Source organism: Oncorhynchus nerka, linkage group LG24, assembly GCF_034236695.1.
Source record: "Oncorhynchus nerka isolate Pitt River linkage group LG24, Oner_Uvic_2.0, whole genome shotgun sequence".
NCBI classification, from domain to species: Eukaryota; Metazoa; Chordata; class Actinopteri; order Salmoniformes; family Salmonidae; genus Oncorhynchus; species Oncorhynchus nerka.
Genome location: NC_088419.1, coordinates 5,214,155 through 5,233,895, shown reverse-complemented (window position 1 = coordinate 5,233,895; position 19,741 = coordinate 5,214,155). Strand labels below are relative to the sequence as shown.

The 19,741-nt window shown below is 45.4% G+C and overlaps 1 protein-coding gene across 1 annotated transcript; it reads left to right on the top strand.

Annotated features, from left to right (window-relative positions):
- LOC115123904 (translation initiation factor eIF2B subunit delta-like) lies at positions 1-18,044 on the top strand. Its single transcript, XM_029653263.2, has 13 exons — positions 1-66; positions 1,029-1,066; positions 1,240-1,378; positions 1,624-1,821; positions 2,979-3,061; positions 8,662-8,753; positions 9,981-10,095; positions 10,400-10,476; positions 14,760-14,862; positions 14,994-15,121; positions 15,589-15,766; positions 16,510-16,690; positions 17,402-18,044. Exons 1-13 carry the CDS (start codon positions 45-47, stop codon positions 17,599-17,601), a joined length of 1,554 nt encoding a protein of 517 aa, XP_029509123.2. The 5' UTR covers positions 1-44; the 3' UTR covers positions 17,602-18,044.
- The last annotated feature ends 1,697 nt before the right edge of the window (positions 18,045-19,741 follow it).

Sequence of the window (19,741 nt, the reverse complement as noted above, 5' to 3'; positions counted from 1 at the left end):
CACATTTCCATGCTTGTTAACTTCAGCAGGAAGTTATCGTAAACATGGCGGACTGTGGAGAAGCAGGTGAGTCTGAAATGACAGCTGTCAACATACTTTAAATAAAAACACACTAGGTACAGCTCTGGCTACAATATCACGGAATTAACTAACGTGGCAGCTCGTCTGCTGTGAATGTTGTCCATGTTGCAGCAGAGTTGTAATTAGCTCGCTAACTATCGTTAGCCTGAGAAGTGATGGGCTAGTAGCTAACGTTAGCCTGGGAAGTGATGGGCTAGTAGCTAACGTTAGCCTGGGAAGTGATGGGCTGGTAGCTAACGTTAGCCTGGGAAGTGATGGGCTAGTAGCTAACGTTAGCCTGAGAAGTGATGGGCTAGTAGCTAACGTTAGCCTGAGAAGTGATGGGCTGGTAGCTGACGTTAGCCTGAGAAGTGATGGGCTGGTAGCTGACGTTAGCCTGAGAAGTGATGGGCTGGTAGCTAACGTTAGCCTGTGGCTTCACTGTTACACGTTGCCGATTAATATTGCATCATTCATATTGGTTGTTACTTGAACCAACATAGTTAAAAACGCTTTTACTCGTTGACTAGTTTTAGGCTGGGTATTTCTGTACAGCACTTTGTGACATCAGCTGATTGTAAGAAGGGCTTTATAAATACATTTGATTGATTGATAGTTTATGCACACGAACCTTAGATACCGAGCCAGTTAAAGTTAGTAGCTAATTTGCTAACCTGTCTGATGTCTATATTTAGCCAGTTAAAGCTATAAGGCTAGTTAGCCACCTACCCGACTAGTTAGTTACCTACCCGACTAGTTAGCTACCTACCTGGCTAGTTAGCTACCGACCTGGCTAGTTAGCCACCTACCTGGTTAGTTAGCTACCTACCTGGCTAGTTAGCTACCTACCTGGCTAGTTAGCTACCTACCTGGCTAGTTAGCTACCTACCTGGCTAGTTATCTAGCAAGACCGCACTGTCAGCTGGATGCAAATGCAACTTTGTCGTCATCACGACACTGTGTTACAGATGGACCTGTGAAGAAAGATGACATCGTACGCGCTAAAGTAAGTATCATTCTAAACCAAAAGTGAATTCAGTTTTTCCAAGTGACAACAAAAATGTCATGAAATGGACAATATTGTCAATAGCATACATATTGTCCACTGTCCAACGCGCTAACCAGTTAACCAGCGCTAACCAGTTGTTTCTTCCTGTTGTTAATCCGCATCACTTTTAGAATGAAGGGAAGGAGTTGACCAAAGAGGAGAAGCAACGGCTGAGGAAAGAGAAGAAACAACAGAAGAAACAGAAGGAGGAGAAGCGCCCGTCAGAAGGAGCGAAGGAAAAGAAGCCTGTCGCTACATCACAACAGAAAGGTGTTCTAGTCTGGTTCCATATTGTATCCTCTATGTTGTAACCTACTCTTCTACTGTTGTCAACATGTCTTAAATGTTCTGCTTGTGGGCTGATTGTATCATTTTATATCTTTGGAAAAAGAAATACCAATAAGTTGTTGACTAATTTCCATAAAGTGCTAGCTTTCTTCATTGGTCCATTTACCCATAAATCCTATCCAGCATCCACTTCATTGGTCAATGCACCTGTCTGTCTCTGTCCCCAGCTCCCACAGTGTTACCTGCCTCTGCACCAATACCTGTGCCTGTCTCAGGAGCTCCCTCCCCAGCAGACAAGCCAGCCAAAAGCAGAGCTGAGCAGAAGGCAGAGAGGAGAGCAAGGCAGGAAGCTGATAGAGCCTCTAAACAACAGAGTTGCTCCTCCAGCAGCAAGACCAAGGCCTCTCCAAGTGAACTAAACCCAGGTACAACACGACTTCTGCTGGTGGACCTGTGGAGCACCTTGTTGACTTGTGATATGATATATCTTATTGTCCTAGAGGGGAAATTACTTGGACAATTAAAGAGTGCTGCTTCTTTCATAGACATGCATACAATCAACATATAATAACCCCCACCCATTACCCCCCCCATTACCCCCTCCCCCCCCATCACCCCACACAAAAGTGAATGAGTTGATGCCATGACAGGCTGTGACTAGGGGACAGTTCTACATGATGAAGGTCCTACAGGACAGGCTGTGACTAGGGGACAGTTCTACATGATGAAGGCCCTACAGGACAGGCTGTGACTAGGGGACAGTTCCACATGATGAAGGCCCTACAGGACAGGTTGTGACTAGGGGACAGTTCTACATGATGAAGGTCCTACAGGACAGGCTGTGACTAGGGGACAGTTCTACATGATGAAGGTCCTATAGGACAGGTTGTGACTAGGGGACAGTTCTACATGATGAAGGTCCTATAGGACAGGCTGTGACTAGGGGACAGTTCTACATGATGAAGGTCCTATAGGACAGGCTGTGACTAGGGGACAGTTCCACATGATGAAGGTCCTATAGGACAGGCTGTGACTAGGGGACAGTTCCACACGATGAAGGCCCTACAGGACAGGCTGTGACTAGGGGACAGTTCTACATGATGAAGGTCCTATAGGACAGGCTGTGACTAGGGGACAGTTCTACATGATGAAGGTCCTATAGGACAGGTTGTGACTAGGGGACAGTTCTACATGATGAAGGTCCTACAGGACAGGCTGTGACTAGGGGACAGTTCTACATGATGAAGGTCCTATAGGACAGGTTGTGACTAGGGGACAGTTCTACATGATGAAGGTCCTATAGGACAGGTTGTGACTAGGGGACAGTTCTACATGATGAAGGTCCTATAGGACAGGTTGTGACTAGGGGACAGTTCTACATGATGAAGGCCCTACAGGACAGGCTGTGACTAGGGGACAGTTCTACATGATGAAGGTCCTACAGGACAGGCTCCAGTCTATTAGTCTCTCTAATCTGCCTCTTGACTTCTAAGGGTATCCCCTATTGAAAAACACATTGGACTTTTACAACGTGAAATAGTAAGTCCCATTTATTCAAAGATTGCTTCCTGTCCCCTGTTAGTGGTGAAGAGACTTCCTGAGCATGTCCAAGTGGACGACCCGGCAGTGGTGAAGAGACTGGCCAAGAAGTTGGAAAGACAACAGGTTTGTGGCAATGTTATTGACATTCAAAAATCTCCTCCTCAAGGCACTGCTTGACTAGCAGACGCTCCTATCCAAAAATATCCTCCTCAAGGCACTGCTTGATTAGCAGACGCTCCTATCCAAAAATATCCTCCTCAAGGCACTGCTTGACTAGCAGACGCTCCTATCCAAAAATATCCTCCTCAAGGCACTGCTTGACTAGCAGACGCTCCTATCCAAAAATATCCTCCTCAAGGCACTGCTTGACTAGCAGACGCTCCTATCCAAAAATATCCTCCTCAAGGCACTGCTTGACTAGCAGACGCTCCTATCCAAAAATGACTTACAGGAGTAAATTAAGGTTTAGTGCCTTGCTCACATTCAGATGTTTTTTGTTTGTTGTTGACCTAGTTGGGTCAGGGATTTGAACCAGCAACCTTTCGGGTTAGTGGCCCAACCTTCTTAACCGCTAGACTACCTGCCACCCCTAACTTGCTAGTACCACTGAGGTTAGTCATTTCAGTACAGATTTACATTGTCAGTGTTTCCCCTAGATTCATTTCCAGGCAAGGCGCACACAACCCCACAACATCATCCAGTGCCTTTATAACCAGCACTATAAGGCTATATAATGGTCAAATCAAATCAAATGTTATTTGTCACATACACATGGTTAGCAGATGTTAATGCGAGTGTAGCGAAATGCTTGTGCTTCTAGTTCCGACAATGCAGTAATAACCAACAAGTAATCTAACTAACAATTCCTAAACTACTGTCTTATGCACAGTGTAAGGGGATAAGAATATGTACATAAAGATATATGAATGAGTGATGGTACAGAGCAGCATACAGTAGATGGTATCGAGTACAGTATATACATATGAGATGAGTATGTAAACAAAGTGGCAAAGTTAAAGTGGCTAGTGATACATGTATTACATAAGGATGCAGTCGATGATATAGAGTACAGTATATACGTATGCATATGAGATGAATAATGTAGGGTAAGTAACATTATATAAGGTAGCATTGTTTAAAGTGGCTAGTGATATATTTACATCATTTCCCATCAATTCCCATTATTAAAGTGGCTGGAGTTGTGTCAGTGGTCTGGGGAAACATTGGATTAGTTATACATGAAAATATAAACTCAGAAAAAAAGGAATTGTCCCTTCATCAGGAACATGTCTTTCAAAGATCATTCAAATCCAAATAACTTCACAGATCTTCATTGTAAAGGGTTTAAACACTGTTTCCCTGCTTGTTCAATGAACCATAAACAATTAATGAACATGCACCTGTGGAACGGTCATTAAGACACTAACAGCTTACAGACGGTAGGCAATTAAGGTAAGTTATGTAAACTTAGGACACTAAAGAGGCCTTTCTACTGACTCTGAAAAACACCAAAAGAAAGATTCCCAGGGTCCCTGCTCATCTGCGTGAACGTGCCTTATGCATACTGCAAGGAGGCATGAGGACTGCAGATGTGGCCAGGGCAATAAATTGCAATGTCCGTACTGTGAGACGCCTAAGACAGCGCTACAGGGAGACAGGGCGGACAGCTGATCGTCCTCGCAGTGGCAGACCACGTGTAACAACACCTGCACAGGATCAGTACATCCGAACATCACACCTGCGGGACAGGTACAGGATGGCAACAACAACTGCTCGAGTTACACCAGGAACGCACAATCCCTCCATCAGTGCTCAGACTGTCCGCAATAGGCTGAGAGAATGGACTGAGGGCTTGTAGACCTGTTGTAAGGCATGTCCTCACCAGACATCACTGGCAACAATGTAGCCTATGGGCACAAACTCACCGTCGTTGGACCAGACAGGACTGGCAAAACGTGCTTTTCACTGACGAGTCGCGGTTTTGTCTCACCAGGGGTGATGGTCGGATTTGCGTTTATAATCAAAGGAATGAGCGTTACACTGAGGCCTGTACTCTGGAGCGGGATCGATTTGGTGGTGGAGGGTCTGTCATGGTCTGGGGCGGTGTGTCACAGCATCATTGGACTGAGCTTGTTGTCATTGCAGGCAATCTCAACGCTGTGCGTTACAGGGAAGACATCCTCCTCCCTCATGTGGTACCCGTCCTGCAGGCTAATCCTGACATGACCCTCCAGCATGACAATGCCAGCAGCCATACTGCTCGTTCTGTGTGTGATTTCCTGCAAGACAGGAATGTCAGTGTTCTGCCATGGCCAGCGAAGAGCCTGGATCTCAATCCCATTGAGCACGTCTAGGACCTGTTGGATCGGAGGGTGAGGGCTAGGGCCATTCCCCCCCACCCAGAAATATATCAGATAACTTGCAGGTGTCTTGTTGGAAGAGTGGGGTAACATCTCACAGCAAGAACTGGCAAATCTGGTGCAGTCCATGAGGAGGCGATGCACTGCAGTACTTAATGCAGCTGGTGACCACACCAGATACTGACAGTTACTTTGGATTTTAACCCCCCCACCCTTTGTTCAGGGACACATTATTCAATTTCTGTTAGTCACATGTCTGTGGAACTTGTTCAGTTTATGTCTCAGTTGTTGAATCTTATGTTCATACAAATATTTACACGTTAAGTTTGCTGAAAATAAACCCAGTCGACAGTGAGTGTTTCTTTTTGTTTTGCTGATTTTATAAGCAGCAAGCTAAACTTCACAGCACTAACTACCTGTGCTTCTATTCATTTAGCCTCACATGTTTTTTCCCAGATGCACGGCGCCACTATAAAGGTACTAGGTATCAAGGTTCAACTTGTGTGTTGTTAAGTTTAGATTTTTACCGTTTTGGTCAAATCAAATTTTATTGGTCACATACACATGGTTAGCAGATGTTAATGGTCACATGGTTAGCAGATGTTAATGGTCACATACACATGGTTAGCAGATGTTAGTGGTTAGATCGTTGGACTAGTAACCGAAAGGTTGCAAGTTCGAATCCCCGAGCTGACAAGGTACAAATCTGTCGTTCTGCCCCTGAACAGGCAGTTAACCCACTGTTCCCAGGCCGTCATTGAAAATAAGAATTTGCTCTGAACTGACTTGCCTAGTTAAATAAAAGGTCAAATAAAAAAATTGGTCACATGGTTAGCAGATGTTATTGGTCACATGGTTAGCAGATGTTATTGGTCACATGGTTAGCAGATGTTAATGGTCACATACACATGGTCAGCAGATGTTAATGGTCACATACACATGGTTAGCAGATGTTAATGGTCACATACACATGGTTAGCAGATGTTAATGGTCACATACACATGGTTAGCAGATATTAATGGTCACATGGTTAGCAGATGTTAATGGTCACATACACATGGTCAGCAGATGTTAATGGTCACATATACATGGTCAGCAGATGTTATTGGTCACATATACACATGGTTAGCAGATGTTATTGGTCACATGGTTAGCAGATGTTATTGGTCACATACACATGGTTAGCAGATGTTATTGGTCACATGGTTAGCAGATGTTATTGGTCACACATACACATGGTTAGTAGATGTTATTGGTCACATACACATGGTTAGCAGATGTTATTGGTCACACATACACATGGTTAGTAGATGTTATTGGTCACACATACACATGGTTAGTAGATGTTATTGGTCACACATACACATGGTTAGTAGATGTTATTGGTCACATACACATGGTTAGCAGATGTTATTGGTCACATACACATGGTTAGCAGATGTTATTGGTCACACATACACATGGTTAGCAGATGTTATTGGTCACACATACACATGGTTAGTAGATGTTATTGGTCACATACACATGGTTAGCAGATGTTATTGGTCACATACACATGGTTAGTAGATGTTATTGGTCACACATACACATGGTTAGCAGATGTTATTGGTCACACATACACATGGTTAGTAGATGTTATTGGTCACACATACACATGGTTAGCAGATGTTATTGGTCACACATACACATGGTTAGCAGATGTTATTGGTCACATATACACATGGTTAGCAGATGTTAATGGTCACACATACACATGGTTAGCAGATGTTATTGGTCACATATACACATGGTTAGCAGATGTTATTGGTCACATGGTTAGCAGATGTTATTGGTCACATGGTTAGCAGATGTTATTGGTCACATGGTTAGCAGATGTTATTGGTCACATGGTTAGCAGATGTTATTGGTCACATACACATGGTTAGCAGATGTTATTGGTCACACATACACATGGTTAATAACAGATGTTATTGGTCACATACACATGGTTAGCAGATGTTATTGGTCACATGGTTAGCAGATGTTATTGGTCACATATACACATGGTTAGCAGATGTTAATGGTCACATACACATGGTTAGCAGATGTTAATGGTCACACATGGTTAGCAGATGTTATTGGTCACATATACACATGGTTAGCAGATGTTATTGGTCACATGGTTAGCAGATGTTATTGGTCACATATACACATGGTTAGCAGATGTTAATGGTCACATACACATGGTTAGCAGATGTTATTGGTCACATATACACATGGTTAGCAGATGTTATTGGTCACACATACACATGGTTAGCAGATGTTATTGGTCACATATACACATGGTTAGCAGATGTTATTGGTCACATATACACATGGTTAGCAGATGTTGGAAAGCAGACTGAACTAGGATTTTGTCTGTGCTTAGCTCTATTCCGTTTCTTTTTATCCTGAAAAACTCCCTAGTCTTTGGCGATGACAAGTATACCCATAAGATGATGCAGCCACCACCATGCTTGAAAATATGGAGAGTGGTACAATGTGATGCATTGGATTTCCCCCAAACATAATGCCCTCTATTCAGGATATACAGTTAATTTCTTTGCCACATGTTTTGCAGTTTTACTTTAGTGCCTTTTTGCAAACAGGAAGCATGTTTTGGAATATTTGTATTCTGTAAAGGCTTCCTTCTTTTCACTCTCTCATTTAGGTTAGTATTGTGGAGTAACTTCAATGTTGTGGATCCATCCTCAGTTTTCTCCCATCATAGCCATTAAACTCTGTAGCTGTTTTAAAGTCACCATTGGCCTCATGGTGAAATCCCTGAGGGGTTTCCTTCCTCTCCGGCAACTGAGTTAGGAAGGACGCCTTTATCTTTGTAGTGACTGGGTGTATCGATACACCATCTAAAGTGTAATTAAGAACTTCACCATGCTCAAAGGGATATTATTAGGTAGGCCGTCATTGTAAATAAGAATTTGTTCTTAACTGACTTGCCTCGTTAAATAAATATATTCTGTTGGAAAACCTCCCTGTTTTTGTGGTTAAATCTGTGTTTGAAATTCACTGCTCGACGGAAGGACCTTACAATTATCTGTATGTGGGGTACGAAGATGAGGCAGTCGTTCAAACATCCTGTTAAACACTATTATTGCACACAGTGAGTCCATGCAACTTATTGTGTGACAAAGGGGTTTAAAACCTTATTGACTCAAGACATTTCAGCTTTTCATTTTTAATTCATTTGTAAAGATAAAAATAAAAAAACATGATTCCACTTTGACATTATGGGGTATTGTGTGTAGGCCAGAGACACAAACCAAATGTGGAACAAGTCAAGGGATGTGATTACTTTCTGTGTGTGTGTGTCTGTGTGTGTTTCAGATCCCCCTACGATCCGACTATGGCTACAAAGTTAGCCTGTTCTCTCACCTGCCCCAGTACAGCCGCAAAGCCCCCCTCACCCAGCAACTCAGGTAACTTCCTACCTGCCGCCCTCACCCAGCACCTCAGGTAACTTCCTACCTGCCCCTACCCCCCCTTCACCCAGCAACTCAGGTAACTTCCTACATGCTCCTACCCAGAGCCCCCCTCACCCAGCAACTCAGGTAACTTCCTACATGCTCCTACCCAGAGCCCCCCTCACCCAGCAACTCAGGTAACTTCCTACATGCCCCTACCCAGAGCCCCCTCACCCAGGAACTCAGGTAACTTCCTACATGCTCCTACCCAAAGCCCCCTCACCCAGCAACTCAGGTAACTTCCTACATGCTCCTACCCAGAGCCCCCTCACCCAGCAACTCAGGTAACTTCCTACATGCTCCTACCCAGAGCCCCCTCACCCAGCAACTCAGGTAACTTCCTACATGCTCCTACCCAGAGCCCCCCCTCACCCAGCAACTCAGGTAACTTCCTACATGCTCCTACCCAGAGCCCCCTCACCCAGCAACTCGGGTAACTTCCTACCTGCCCCTACCCAAAGCCCCCTCACCCAGCAACTCAGGTAACTTCCTACCTGCCCCTACCCAAAGGCCCCCCTTCACCCAGCAACTCTGGTAACTACTTACCTGCCCCTTCTAGTTGGCACGTTGTGGTTTTTGTCTCAACCATCTGAAGTTGAAGCTGAGCCAATCAGAGGACTTGGGCGTGGAGAACAAATCTCTAGCTCTCCGCTCCGGCTCGCCCCCTCTTGTAGTCATAGTACTGATTTCCACAGAGACGCCTATTGATTAGAATAATCATTACCCCTAAATGTAACGTAGAAAGTGTCATTGAGACCACCTCCAAGTCATTTATGATCAGGAAATGGCAGTTACAGGTTTTTCAAAAAACGCTAAACGCTCCAACTTCCTGAGGGGTACGTTGACGGACCCCCCCCCCCCCTCCAGACCTCCCTATTCTCAACGTTCGGCCTACATCAGCACCACCTCGTCAGAATGCACTAAGGAGAACTCTGGGGTGTATTCAATCCGCAAATCTGTGTCAAAACGTTTCTTAAACGGAAGCAAACTGAGCAAAACGGGGAGGGACTTACCTGAATTTATCAAATAGAAATTTGTTTTAGTTGCAAAACGTTCCTGTGTGGATAATTACTGATGATAGTTGCTTCTAACACTGATATACACTGATATATATATATATATATACACACACTGATAGCTTGTACCTTTTTTGACGGTGTCTGTAATTGTTCTGTTCGTCAGCATTCCCTCTACTGTGATCCACCCCTCCATCGTGCGGTTGGGTCTGCAGTATTCCCAGGGCATCGTGGTGGGATCCAACGCTCGCTCTGTAGCCCTGCTCCACGCCTTCAAACAGGTACAGTTCTACTGACCCCAGGCCTGCTCTTAGTTCTAATCCTCCTCGGCTGTATATCTGAAGTAGCCAAACGGGTACAGTACTACTGACCCCAGGCCTGCTCTTAGTTCTAATCCTCCTCGGCTGTATATCTGAAGTAGCCAAACGGGTACAGTACTACTGACCCCAGGCCTGCTCTTAGTTCTAATCCTCCTCGGCCTGCTCTTAGTTCTAATCCTCCTCGGCTGTATAACTAACATTTTAAATGGTCTTACAAATCAATCCTCTGTTTTAACCATTTTGGTGGTGATCTCTGTCCATACAGGTGATCAGGGACTATACTACCCCTCCTAATGAGGAGCTGGCCAGAGACCTGGTCAACAAGCTCAAGCCCTATATCAGGTACAGGATCTACAGCCCATTTCTCAAATCATCATCTCCAGGGCTCCACATTAACGTTCTCTTGTCCAGGACAAGTTTTTTTTATTTTATTTTTTTACTTAAAAAAATATGATGTTCATGCAGGGTAGCCTAGTGGTTAGAGTGTAGAGGCGACAGGGTAGCCTAGTGGTTAGAGTGTAGAGGCGGCAGGGTAGCCTAGTGGTTAGAGTGTAGAGGCGACAGGGTAGCCTAGTGGTTAGAGTGTAGAGGCGGCAGGGTAGCCTAGTGGTTAGAGTGTAGAGGCGACAGGGTAGCCTAGTGGTTAGAGTGTAGAGGCGACAGGGTAGCCTAGTGGTTAGAGTGTAGAGGCGACAGGGTAGCCTAGTGGTTAGAGTGTAGAGGCGACAGGGTAGCCTAGTGGTTAGAGTGTAGAGGCGACAGGGTAGCCTAGTGGTTAGAGTGTAGAGGCGACAGGGTAGCCTAGTGGTTAGAGTGTAGAGGCGACAGGGTAGCCTAGTGGTTAGAGTGTAGAGGCGACAGGGTAGCCTAGTGGTTAGAGCGTTGGGCCAGTAACTGAAAGGTTGCTAGATCGAATCCCTGAGCTGACAAGGTAAAACATCTGTCGTTATGCAACTGAACAAGTCAGTTAACCCACTGTTCCTAGACCAGTTAACCCACTGTTCCTAGACCAGTTAACCCACTGTTCCTAGGCCGTCATTGAAAATAAGAATTTGTTCTTTAACTGACTTGCCGAGTTTAAATAAAAATAAAATATAATGCACATAAATGAGCCTATAGGTTAAAGTATAGATGATATGTATATGGTCTACAGCCTCATGTCCAAACGATGAGGGAGGAGCCACATAAATGAGCCTATAGGTTAAAGTATAGATGATATGTATATGGTCTACAGCCTCATGTCCAAACGATGAGGGAGGAGCCACATAAATGAGCCTATAGGTTAAAGTATAGATGATATGTATATGGTCTACAGCCTCATGTCCAACCGTTGAGGGAGGAGCCACATAAATGAGCCTATAGGTTAAAGTATAGATGATATGTATATGGTCTACAGCCTCATGTCCAACCGTTGAGGGAGGAGCCACATAAATTTAGCAAACTTTTAACGAGACTTTTAATTAGATAAATATTGGCAAAACACTAGTCATGTTTGACAAATATAATGAACATTAATGTCTAACATTATGTCGACGTACTTGAGGCACGGTGTGTTCAGATAAAATACACGACAGAGCGGAGAATGAAAGACGGTGTCTGTTTGCTCACTGGACATCTCTCACCTTGAATCTGAGCAGAGGCTCATTTTTTATGAAACATGTCTTGCGTAGCCTAGCCCAAGTAGCCTAGCCCAAGTAGCCTAGTAGCCTAGTAGCCTAGCCCAAGTAGCCTAGCCCAAGTAGCCTAGTAGCCTAGCCCAAGTAGCCTAGCCCAAGTAGCCTAGTAGCCTAGCCCAAGTAGCCTAGCCCAAGTAGCCTAGCCCAAGTAGCCTAGCCCAAGTAGCCTAGTAGCCTAGCCCAAGTAGCCTAGCCCAAGTAGCCTAGTAGCCTAGCCCAAGTAGCCTAGCCCAAGTAGCCTAGCCCAAGTAGCCTAGCCCAAGTAGCCTAGCCCAAGTAGCCTAGTAGCCTAGTAGCCTAGCCCAAGTAGCCTAGCCCAAGTAGCCTAGCCCAAGTAGCCTAGCCCAAGTAGCCTAGTAGCCTAGCCCAAGTAGCCTAGCCCAAGTAGCCTAGCCTAAATACAACCACAAATGTTTTTTATTTTTTTATTAACACTTAATATCCCATTGAAACCAGAAGTTCTTTTGCTTTTCAAATCAACATTTATTTTATTGTCCAGCAGCCAAAGGCACAATCCTGGTCATATTAGTAACCCGTGCTAGTCTATTGATAATCCTGGTCATATTAGTAACCCGTGCTAGTCTATTGATAATCCCGGTCATATTAGTAACCCGTGTGCTAGTCTATTGATAATCCTGGTCATATTAGTAACCCGTGCTAGTCTATTGATAATCCTGGTCATATTAGTAACCCGTGCTAGTCTATTGATAATCCCGGTCATATTAGTAACCCGTGCTAGTCTATTGATAATCCCGGTCATATTAGTAACCCGTGCTAGTCTATTGATAATCCTGGTCATATTAGTAACCCGTGCTAGTCTATTGATAATCCCGGTCATATTAGTAACCCGTGCTAGTCTATTGATAATCCCGGTCATATTAGTAACCCGTGCTAGTCTATTGATAATCCCGGTCATATTAGTAACCAGTGCTAGTCTATTGATAATCCTGGTCATATTAGTAACCCGTGCTAGTCTATTGATAATCCTGGTCATATTAGTAACCCGTGCTAGTCTATTGATAATCCCAGTCATATTAGTAACCCGTGTGCTAGTCTATTGATAATCCCAGTCATATTAGTAACCCGTGTGCTAGTCTATTGATAATCCCAGTCATATTAGTAACCCGTGTGGTAGTCTATTGATAATCCCAGTCATATTAGTAAACTGTGCTAGTCTATTGATAATCCCAGTCATATTAGTAACCCGTGTGCTAGTCTATTGATAATCCCAGTCATATTAGTAACCCGTGCTAGTCTATTGATAATCCCGGTCATATTAGTAACCCGTGCTAGTCTATTGATAATCCTGGTCATATTAGTAACCCGTGCTAGTCTATTGATAATCCTGGTCATATTAGTAACCCGTGCTAGTCTATTGATAATCCTGGTCATATTAGTAACCCGTGCTAGTCTATTGATAATCCCGGTCATATTAGTAACCAGTGCTAGTCTATTGATAATCCTGGTCATATTAGTAACCCGTGCTAGTCTATTGATAATCCTGGTCATATTAGTAACCCGTGCTAGTCTATTGATAATCCCAGTCATATTAGTAACCCGTGTGCTAGTCTATTGATAATCCCAGTCATATTAGTAACCCGTGTGCTAGTCTATTGATAATCCCAGTCATATTAGTAAACTGTGCTAGTCTATTGATAATCCCAGTCATATTAGTAACCCGTGTGCTAGTCTATTGATAATCCCAGTCATATTAGTAACCTGTGCTAGTCTATTGATAATCCCGGTCATATTAGTAACCTGTGCTAGTCTATTGATAATCCCGGTCATATTAGTAACCTGTGCTAGTCTATTGATAATCCCAGTCATATTAGTAACCCGTGTGCTAGTCTATTGATAATCCCAGTCATATTAGTAACCCGTGTGCTAGTCTATTGATAATCCCAGTCATATTAGTAACCCGTGTGCTAGTCTATTGATAATCCCGGTCATATTAGTAACCCGTGTGCTAGTTGATGCCTCTTTAGATCTCCCCTCTTAATATCAAACAGACATTTCAATCTATGTCCCATGAAACTGCTTGCGCGTTTGAGAACGGTGTTTTCCCTCTAATTGCAATTTTGGCTGTAGCCTACAGCCACGTTAACCTTTCTATAGTGTATAAGGTAATAAAACATGACATTTTAAACTAAACGTTCTGATCTGTTGCATCAGCCTTTTTTAAAACGTGTTTTAATGTACAGTGGTTGTATGAATTGCGGATCTGTCGTCCCAGAATTGTCCCAGTCGGTTTTGAACCGTAGACGTATTTTCCGATTGTCCCCGGGACAACGGGATTGCCCTTAATTTCCATCCCTGGAGGGAATTATTTTTATAAAAACATAAAAAGTATTTGGTTGTAATTGTAATATTGCAATATTTTATAGGCTACCAGGGCCAATCATCTTCCAGGAGAGCCTTAAAGGGGCAGTGTTTTGTATTTTGAGACGGGCTTGACGATGCAGAGACGCCATAAGACAGAGTGTGGCCTATATTTCTGTCTGACTCTGTGGTTTAAAAAATAATTGTTGAGCATTTTGTTTTTGTGAATTGGTTCCTTGCATCATACAATGATGGAAAACCGGTGTTACAGACTGCTTTTGGGGGGGTGGGGGGGCATTTTTTAAAATTTCACCTTTATTTAACTAGGCAAGTCAGTTCAGAACAAATTCTTATTTTCAATGACGGCCTAGGAACAGTGGGTTAACTGCCTGTTCAGGGGCAGAACGACAGATTTGTACCTTGTCAGCTCGGTGGTTTGAACTTGCAACCTTCCGGTTACTAGTCCAACGCTGTAACCACTAGGCCACCCTACCGCCCCATGACTTGAGCTTTTGTCATACTTGTCCATAGGTCAAATGGCTACAAAAGTTAATGTCAAACCCTGATTTAATATGAAGCTGATTGAAGAAATCAAACATTTTGTGTATTTTACTTTTGTTTTTTTTGCAGTTTTCTCAATCAATGTCGCCCCCTGTCGGCGAGCATGGGCAACGCAATCAAGTATATCAAGAAAGAAATCTCCAATATTCCTAGTCGGTTCAAAGAAGAGGAAGTGAGTTTCAGAATACAGTTTCAATTCTTGTTTGTTTAAAAAAGGCCACTTTCAGTTTCTTGGTCACATTTTAACTCATCATGTCCATTTTTTATGGCAACAACCATCTTCTCTCTCTCTCTCTTTTCTAGGCGAAGAACAAACTGCAGACGTGTATAGACCAGTACATAAACGAAAACGTAGTTCTGGCTGCCAAGGCCATCTCTAAATACGCCATAGAGAAGATCAGTGACGGAGACGTCATTCTAGTTTATGGATGGTGAGATCTAACGTCTGTCATTTTATCTGACAGGACATGTGGATAGGAAGTGGATAGGTCACTCAGCCACTCTGCATAAAGCACAGAGAAGCTCTCCCTGTAACCATCCCTATATTGCTTGAATTGATTCCAATCCTCTCAGCTTTACAGTAGTGCCTAGGATGTAGGGGTCTGGGGGTTGGTTTTACAATCCAGTAGTGATCGTCTAGTGATCGAGATGTTCTCCCCCTCTGTAGCAGATCTGAGACCAGGCTAGGTGTCAATAAGGATATCAGTTATTGAGTTCTCATGTCCCTTCTCCCCCTCTGTAGCAGATCTGAGACCAGGCTAGGTGTCAATAAGGAAGGCATCAGTTATTGAGTTCTCATGTCCCTTCTCCCCCTCTGTAGCAGATCTGAGACCAGGCTAGGTGTCAATAAGGAAGGCATCAGTTATTGAGTTCTCATGTCCCTTCTCCCCCTCTTTAGCTCGTCCCTGGTGAACCACATCCTTTGCGAGGCATATAATAAGAGCAGGAAGTTCCGTGTGATCGTTGTGGACAGCCGGCCTCGTCTGGAGGGAAGGGAGGCTCTGAGACGTCTCGTACAGCGAGGCATCAGCTGCACCTACGTCCTCATCTCTGCCCTCTCGTACATACTACCTGAGGTGACCTAGGTCCTCATCTCTGCCCTCTCATACATACTACCTGAGGTGACCTAGGTCCTCATCTCGGCCCTCTCGTACATACTACCTGAGGTAACCTAGGTCCTCATCTCTGCCCTCTCGTACATACTACCTGAGGTAACCTAGGTCCTCATCTCTGCCCTCTCATACATACTACCTGAGGTGACCTAGGTACTCATCTCGGCCCTCTCATACATACTACCTGAGGTGACCTAGGTCCTCATCTCTGCCCTCTCCTACATACTACCTGAGGTAACCTAGGTCCTCATCTCAGTCCTCTCATACATACTACCTGAGGTGACCTAGGTCCTCATCTCTGCCCTCTCATACATACTACCTGAGGTGACCTAGGTCCTCATCTCGGCCCTCTCATACATACTACCTGAGGTAACCTAGGTCCTCATCTCTGCCCTCATCATACTACCTGAGGTGACCTACTCACCTGAGGTGACCTAGGTCCTCATCTCTGCCCTCTCATACATACTACCTGAGGTGACCTAGGTCCTCATCTCTGCCCTCTCATACATACTACCTGAGGTGACCTAGGTCCTCATCTCTGCCCTCTCATACATACTACCTGAGGTGACCTAGGTCCTCATCTCGGCCCTCTCATACATACTACCTGAGGTGACCTAGGTCCTCATCTCTGCCCTCTCATACATACTACCTGAGGTGACCAATATATTTAACGTCTACGTGTAATCATTAAACTCCCCCTCTCCCAGGTATCGAAGGTGTTCCTGGGTGCCCATGCTCTGCTAGCTAATGGCTACGTGATGTCTCGTGTGGGCACATCTCAGATAGCTCTGGTGGCCAGGACCTTCAACGTGCCGGTTCTGGTCTGCTGTGAGACATACAAGTTCTGCGAGAGGGTGCAGACTGACTCCTTCGTCTCAAACGAGCTTGGTACTGTGGGAGTTATTTGGCCTCGTTGACTCTATGACATCTAAAGAGCTACAGTATGGGCTTATCTTTCTAGAGATAATGAAGTAATCTACAGTATGGGCTTATCTTTCTAGAGATAATGAAATAATCTACAGTATGGGCTTATCTTTCTAGAGATAATGAAGTAATCTACAGTATGGGCTTATCTTTCTAGAGATAATGAAGTAATCTACAGTATGGGCTTATCTTTCTAGAGATAATGAAGTAATCTACAGTATGGGCTTATCTTTCTAGAGATAATGAAGTAATCTACAGTATGGGCTTATCTTTCTAGAGATAATGAAGTAATCTACAGTATGGGCTTATCTTTCTAGAGATAATGAAGTAATCTACAGTATGGGGTTATCTTTCTAGAGATAATGAAGTAATCTACAGTATGGGCGTATCTTTCTAGAGATAATGAAGTAATCTACAGTATGGGGTTATCTTTCTAGAGATAATGAAGTAATCTAGTTTATGTAAAGCAAGTCATTTCCATTCTGCTTCTAGTCAACACAGATAAGGATGTGCAAATGTGATTTTTACTTCGATAGACAAACTTATCCACACTTTAAATTCTATTCTATTCCTAAACTGACTAGACTTGAAACAGCATTGACACAAACTTTAGTAAGCATTAGCAGTAAGACTTTCACTAACCCTCGCCTTCGACCAATCACTTTCTTTCCTCAGATGACCCCGATGACCTGATGGTGACCCGGAAGGGGAAGACCCAGCTGGAGAACTGGCATGATGTCAGCTCCCTGGGGCTGTTGAATCTGGTCTACGACGTAACGCCACCAGATTTTGTTGACCTGGTCATCACAGACCTGGGCATGATCCCCTGCACCTCTGTTCCTGTTGTACTCCGGGTCAAAAACTTGGAACAGTAGGGGATGACGTGGGGGGGTCTGATGTAGACTTGATCTGACTGTGTTCTAGAACAAGTGCCGTCTCAAATGGCCCCCTATTCCCTATATAGTACACTACTTTTGACCAGGGCCCATACGTCTCTGGTCAAAAGTAGTGCTTTATATAGTGCATTACAAAATGCCAACCTATGTTCCAATGTCCAGTCTAGCATCCGTCTTACAATGCTCAGACCGACCTGATAAATAGCTTCATTCTTAGTAGCGTGCCAGTGTGTGTATGTTGGAACGGGACTTTTAGATACAAAGTCTCTCCCCAACTCAGTCTTCCTACATGCTAGGCTACACGCCCACTAGCCCAAGTCGGACGACAGAAGTGCCAAACCGCGAGTCTACACTGCGCACACATTCACACTTGTGCTTTTGGCATTTAAATAAATGTACATCTGAAATGGCTTTTTAAACAAGAGTTCCTGTGTGTTCTTTTGGTAAAGGCTTGAAGCTGGTAAACGGGCCAGAGTGTGGGGAAGTGGGTCTGAAGATGGTTAAGGGTGTGGGGAAGTGGGCCTGATGCTGGTTAAGGGTGTGGGGAAGTGGGCCTGATGCTGGTTAAGGGTGTGGGGAAGTGGGCCTGAAGATGGTAAACGGGCCAGAGTGTGGGGAAGTGGGCCTGATGCTGGTTAAGGGTGTGGGGAAGTGGGCCTGATGCTGGTAAACAGGCCAGAGTGTGGGGAAGTGGGCCTGATGCTGGTTAAGGGTGTGGGGAAGTGGGCCTGAAGCTGGTAAGGGGGCCAGAGTGTGGGGAAGTGGGTCTGAAGCTGGTAAGGGGGCCAGAGTGTGGGGAAGTGGGCCTGAAGCTGGTAAGGGGGCCAGAGTGTGGGGAAGTGGGCCTGAAGCTGGTTAAGGGTGTGGGGAAGTGGGCCTGAAGCTGGTTAAGGGTTTGGGGAAGTGGGCCTGAAGCTGGTAAGGGGCCTGAAGCTGGTAAGGGTGTGGGGAAGTGGGCCTGAAGCTGGTAAGGAGTCTGAAGCTGGTAAGGGTGTGGGGAAGTGGGCCTGAAGCTGGTAAGGAGATCAGAGTGTGGGGAAGTGGGCCTGAAGCTGGTAAGGGGCCAGAGTGTGGGGAAGTGGGCCTGAAGCTGGTATGGGGGCCAGAGTGTGGGGAAGTGGGCCTGAAGCTGGTAAGGGGCCAGAGTGTGGGGAAGTGGGCCTGAAGCTGGTAAGGAGCCTGAAGCTGGTAAGGGTGTGGGGAAGTGGGCCTGAAGCTGGTAAGGAGCCTGAAGCTGGGAAGGGGATCAGAGTGGGGAAGTGGGCCTGAAGCTGGTAAGGGGATCAGAGTGTGGGGAAGTGGGCCTGAAGCTGGTAAGGGGATCAGAGTGTGGGGAAGTGGGCCTGAAGCTGGTAAGGGGATCAGAGTGGGGAAGTGGGCCTGAAGCTGGTAAGGGGATCAGAGTGTGGGGAAGTGGGCCTGAAGCTGGTAAGGAGCCTGAAGCTGGTAAGGGTGTGGGGAAGTGGGCCTGAAGCTGGTAAGGGGCCAGAGTGTGGGGAAGTGAGCCTGAAGCTGGTAAGGAGCCTGAAGCTGGTAAGGGTGTGGGGAAGTGGGCCTGAAGCTGGTAAGGGTGTGGGGAAGTGGGCCTGAAGCTGGTAAGGGTTTGGGGAAGTGGGCCTGAAGCTGGTAAGGGGCCAGGGTGTGGGGAAGTGGGCCTGAAGCTGGTAAGGGGGCCAGAGTGTGGGGAAGTGGGCCTGAAGCTGGTTAAGGGTGTGGGGAAGTGGGCCTGAAGCTGGTTAAGGGTGTGGGGAAGTGGGCCTGAAGCTGGTTAAGGGTTTGGGGAAGTGGGCCTGAAGCTGGTAAGGGTGTGGGGAAGTGGGCCTGAAGCTGGTAAGGGTGTGGGGAAGTGGGCCTGAAGCTGGTAAGGGGATCAGAGTGTGGGGAAGTGGGCCTGAAGCTGGTAAGGGTGTGGGGAAGTGGGCCTGAAGCTGGTAAGGGGATCAGAGTGTGGGGAAGTGGGCCTGAAGCTGGTAAGGGTGTGGGGAAGTGGGCCTGAAGCTGGTAAGGGGCCAGAGTGTGGGGAAGTGGGCCTGAAGCTGGTTAAGGGGATCAGAGTGTGGGGAAGTGGGCCTGAAGCTGGTAAGGGGATCAGAGTGTGGGGAAGTGGGCCTGAAGCTGG

Bases quoted from the DNA above. Each gene is read 5' to 3' on its own strand.
- LOC115123904 (XM_029653263.2), top strand. From the start codon at position 45: ATGGCGGACTGTGGAGAAGCAG. The intron at 8,754-9,980 runs GTAACTTCCTAC...TCTGTTCGTCAG, and splicing joins CCCCTCACCCAGCAACTCAG to CATTCCCTCTACTGTGATCC. The intron at 15,767-16,509 runs GTGACCTAGGTC...CCCCTCTCCCAG, and splicing joins TCTCGTACATACTACCTGAG to GTATCGAAGGTGTTCCTGGG.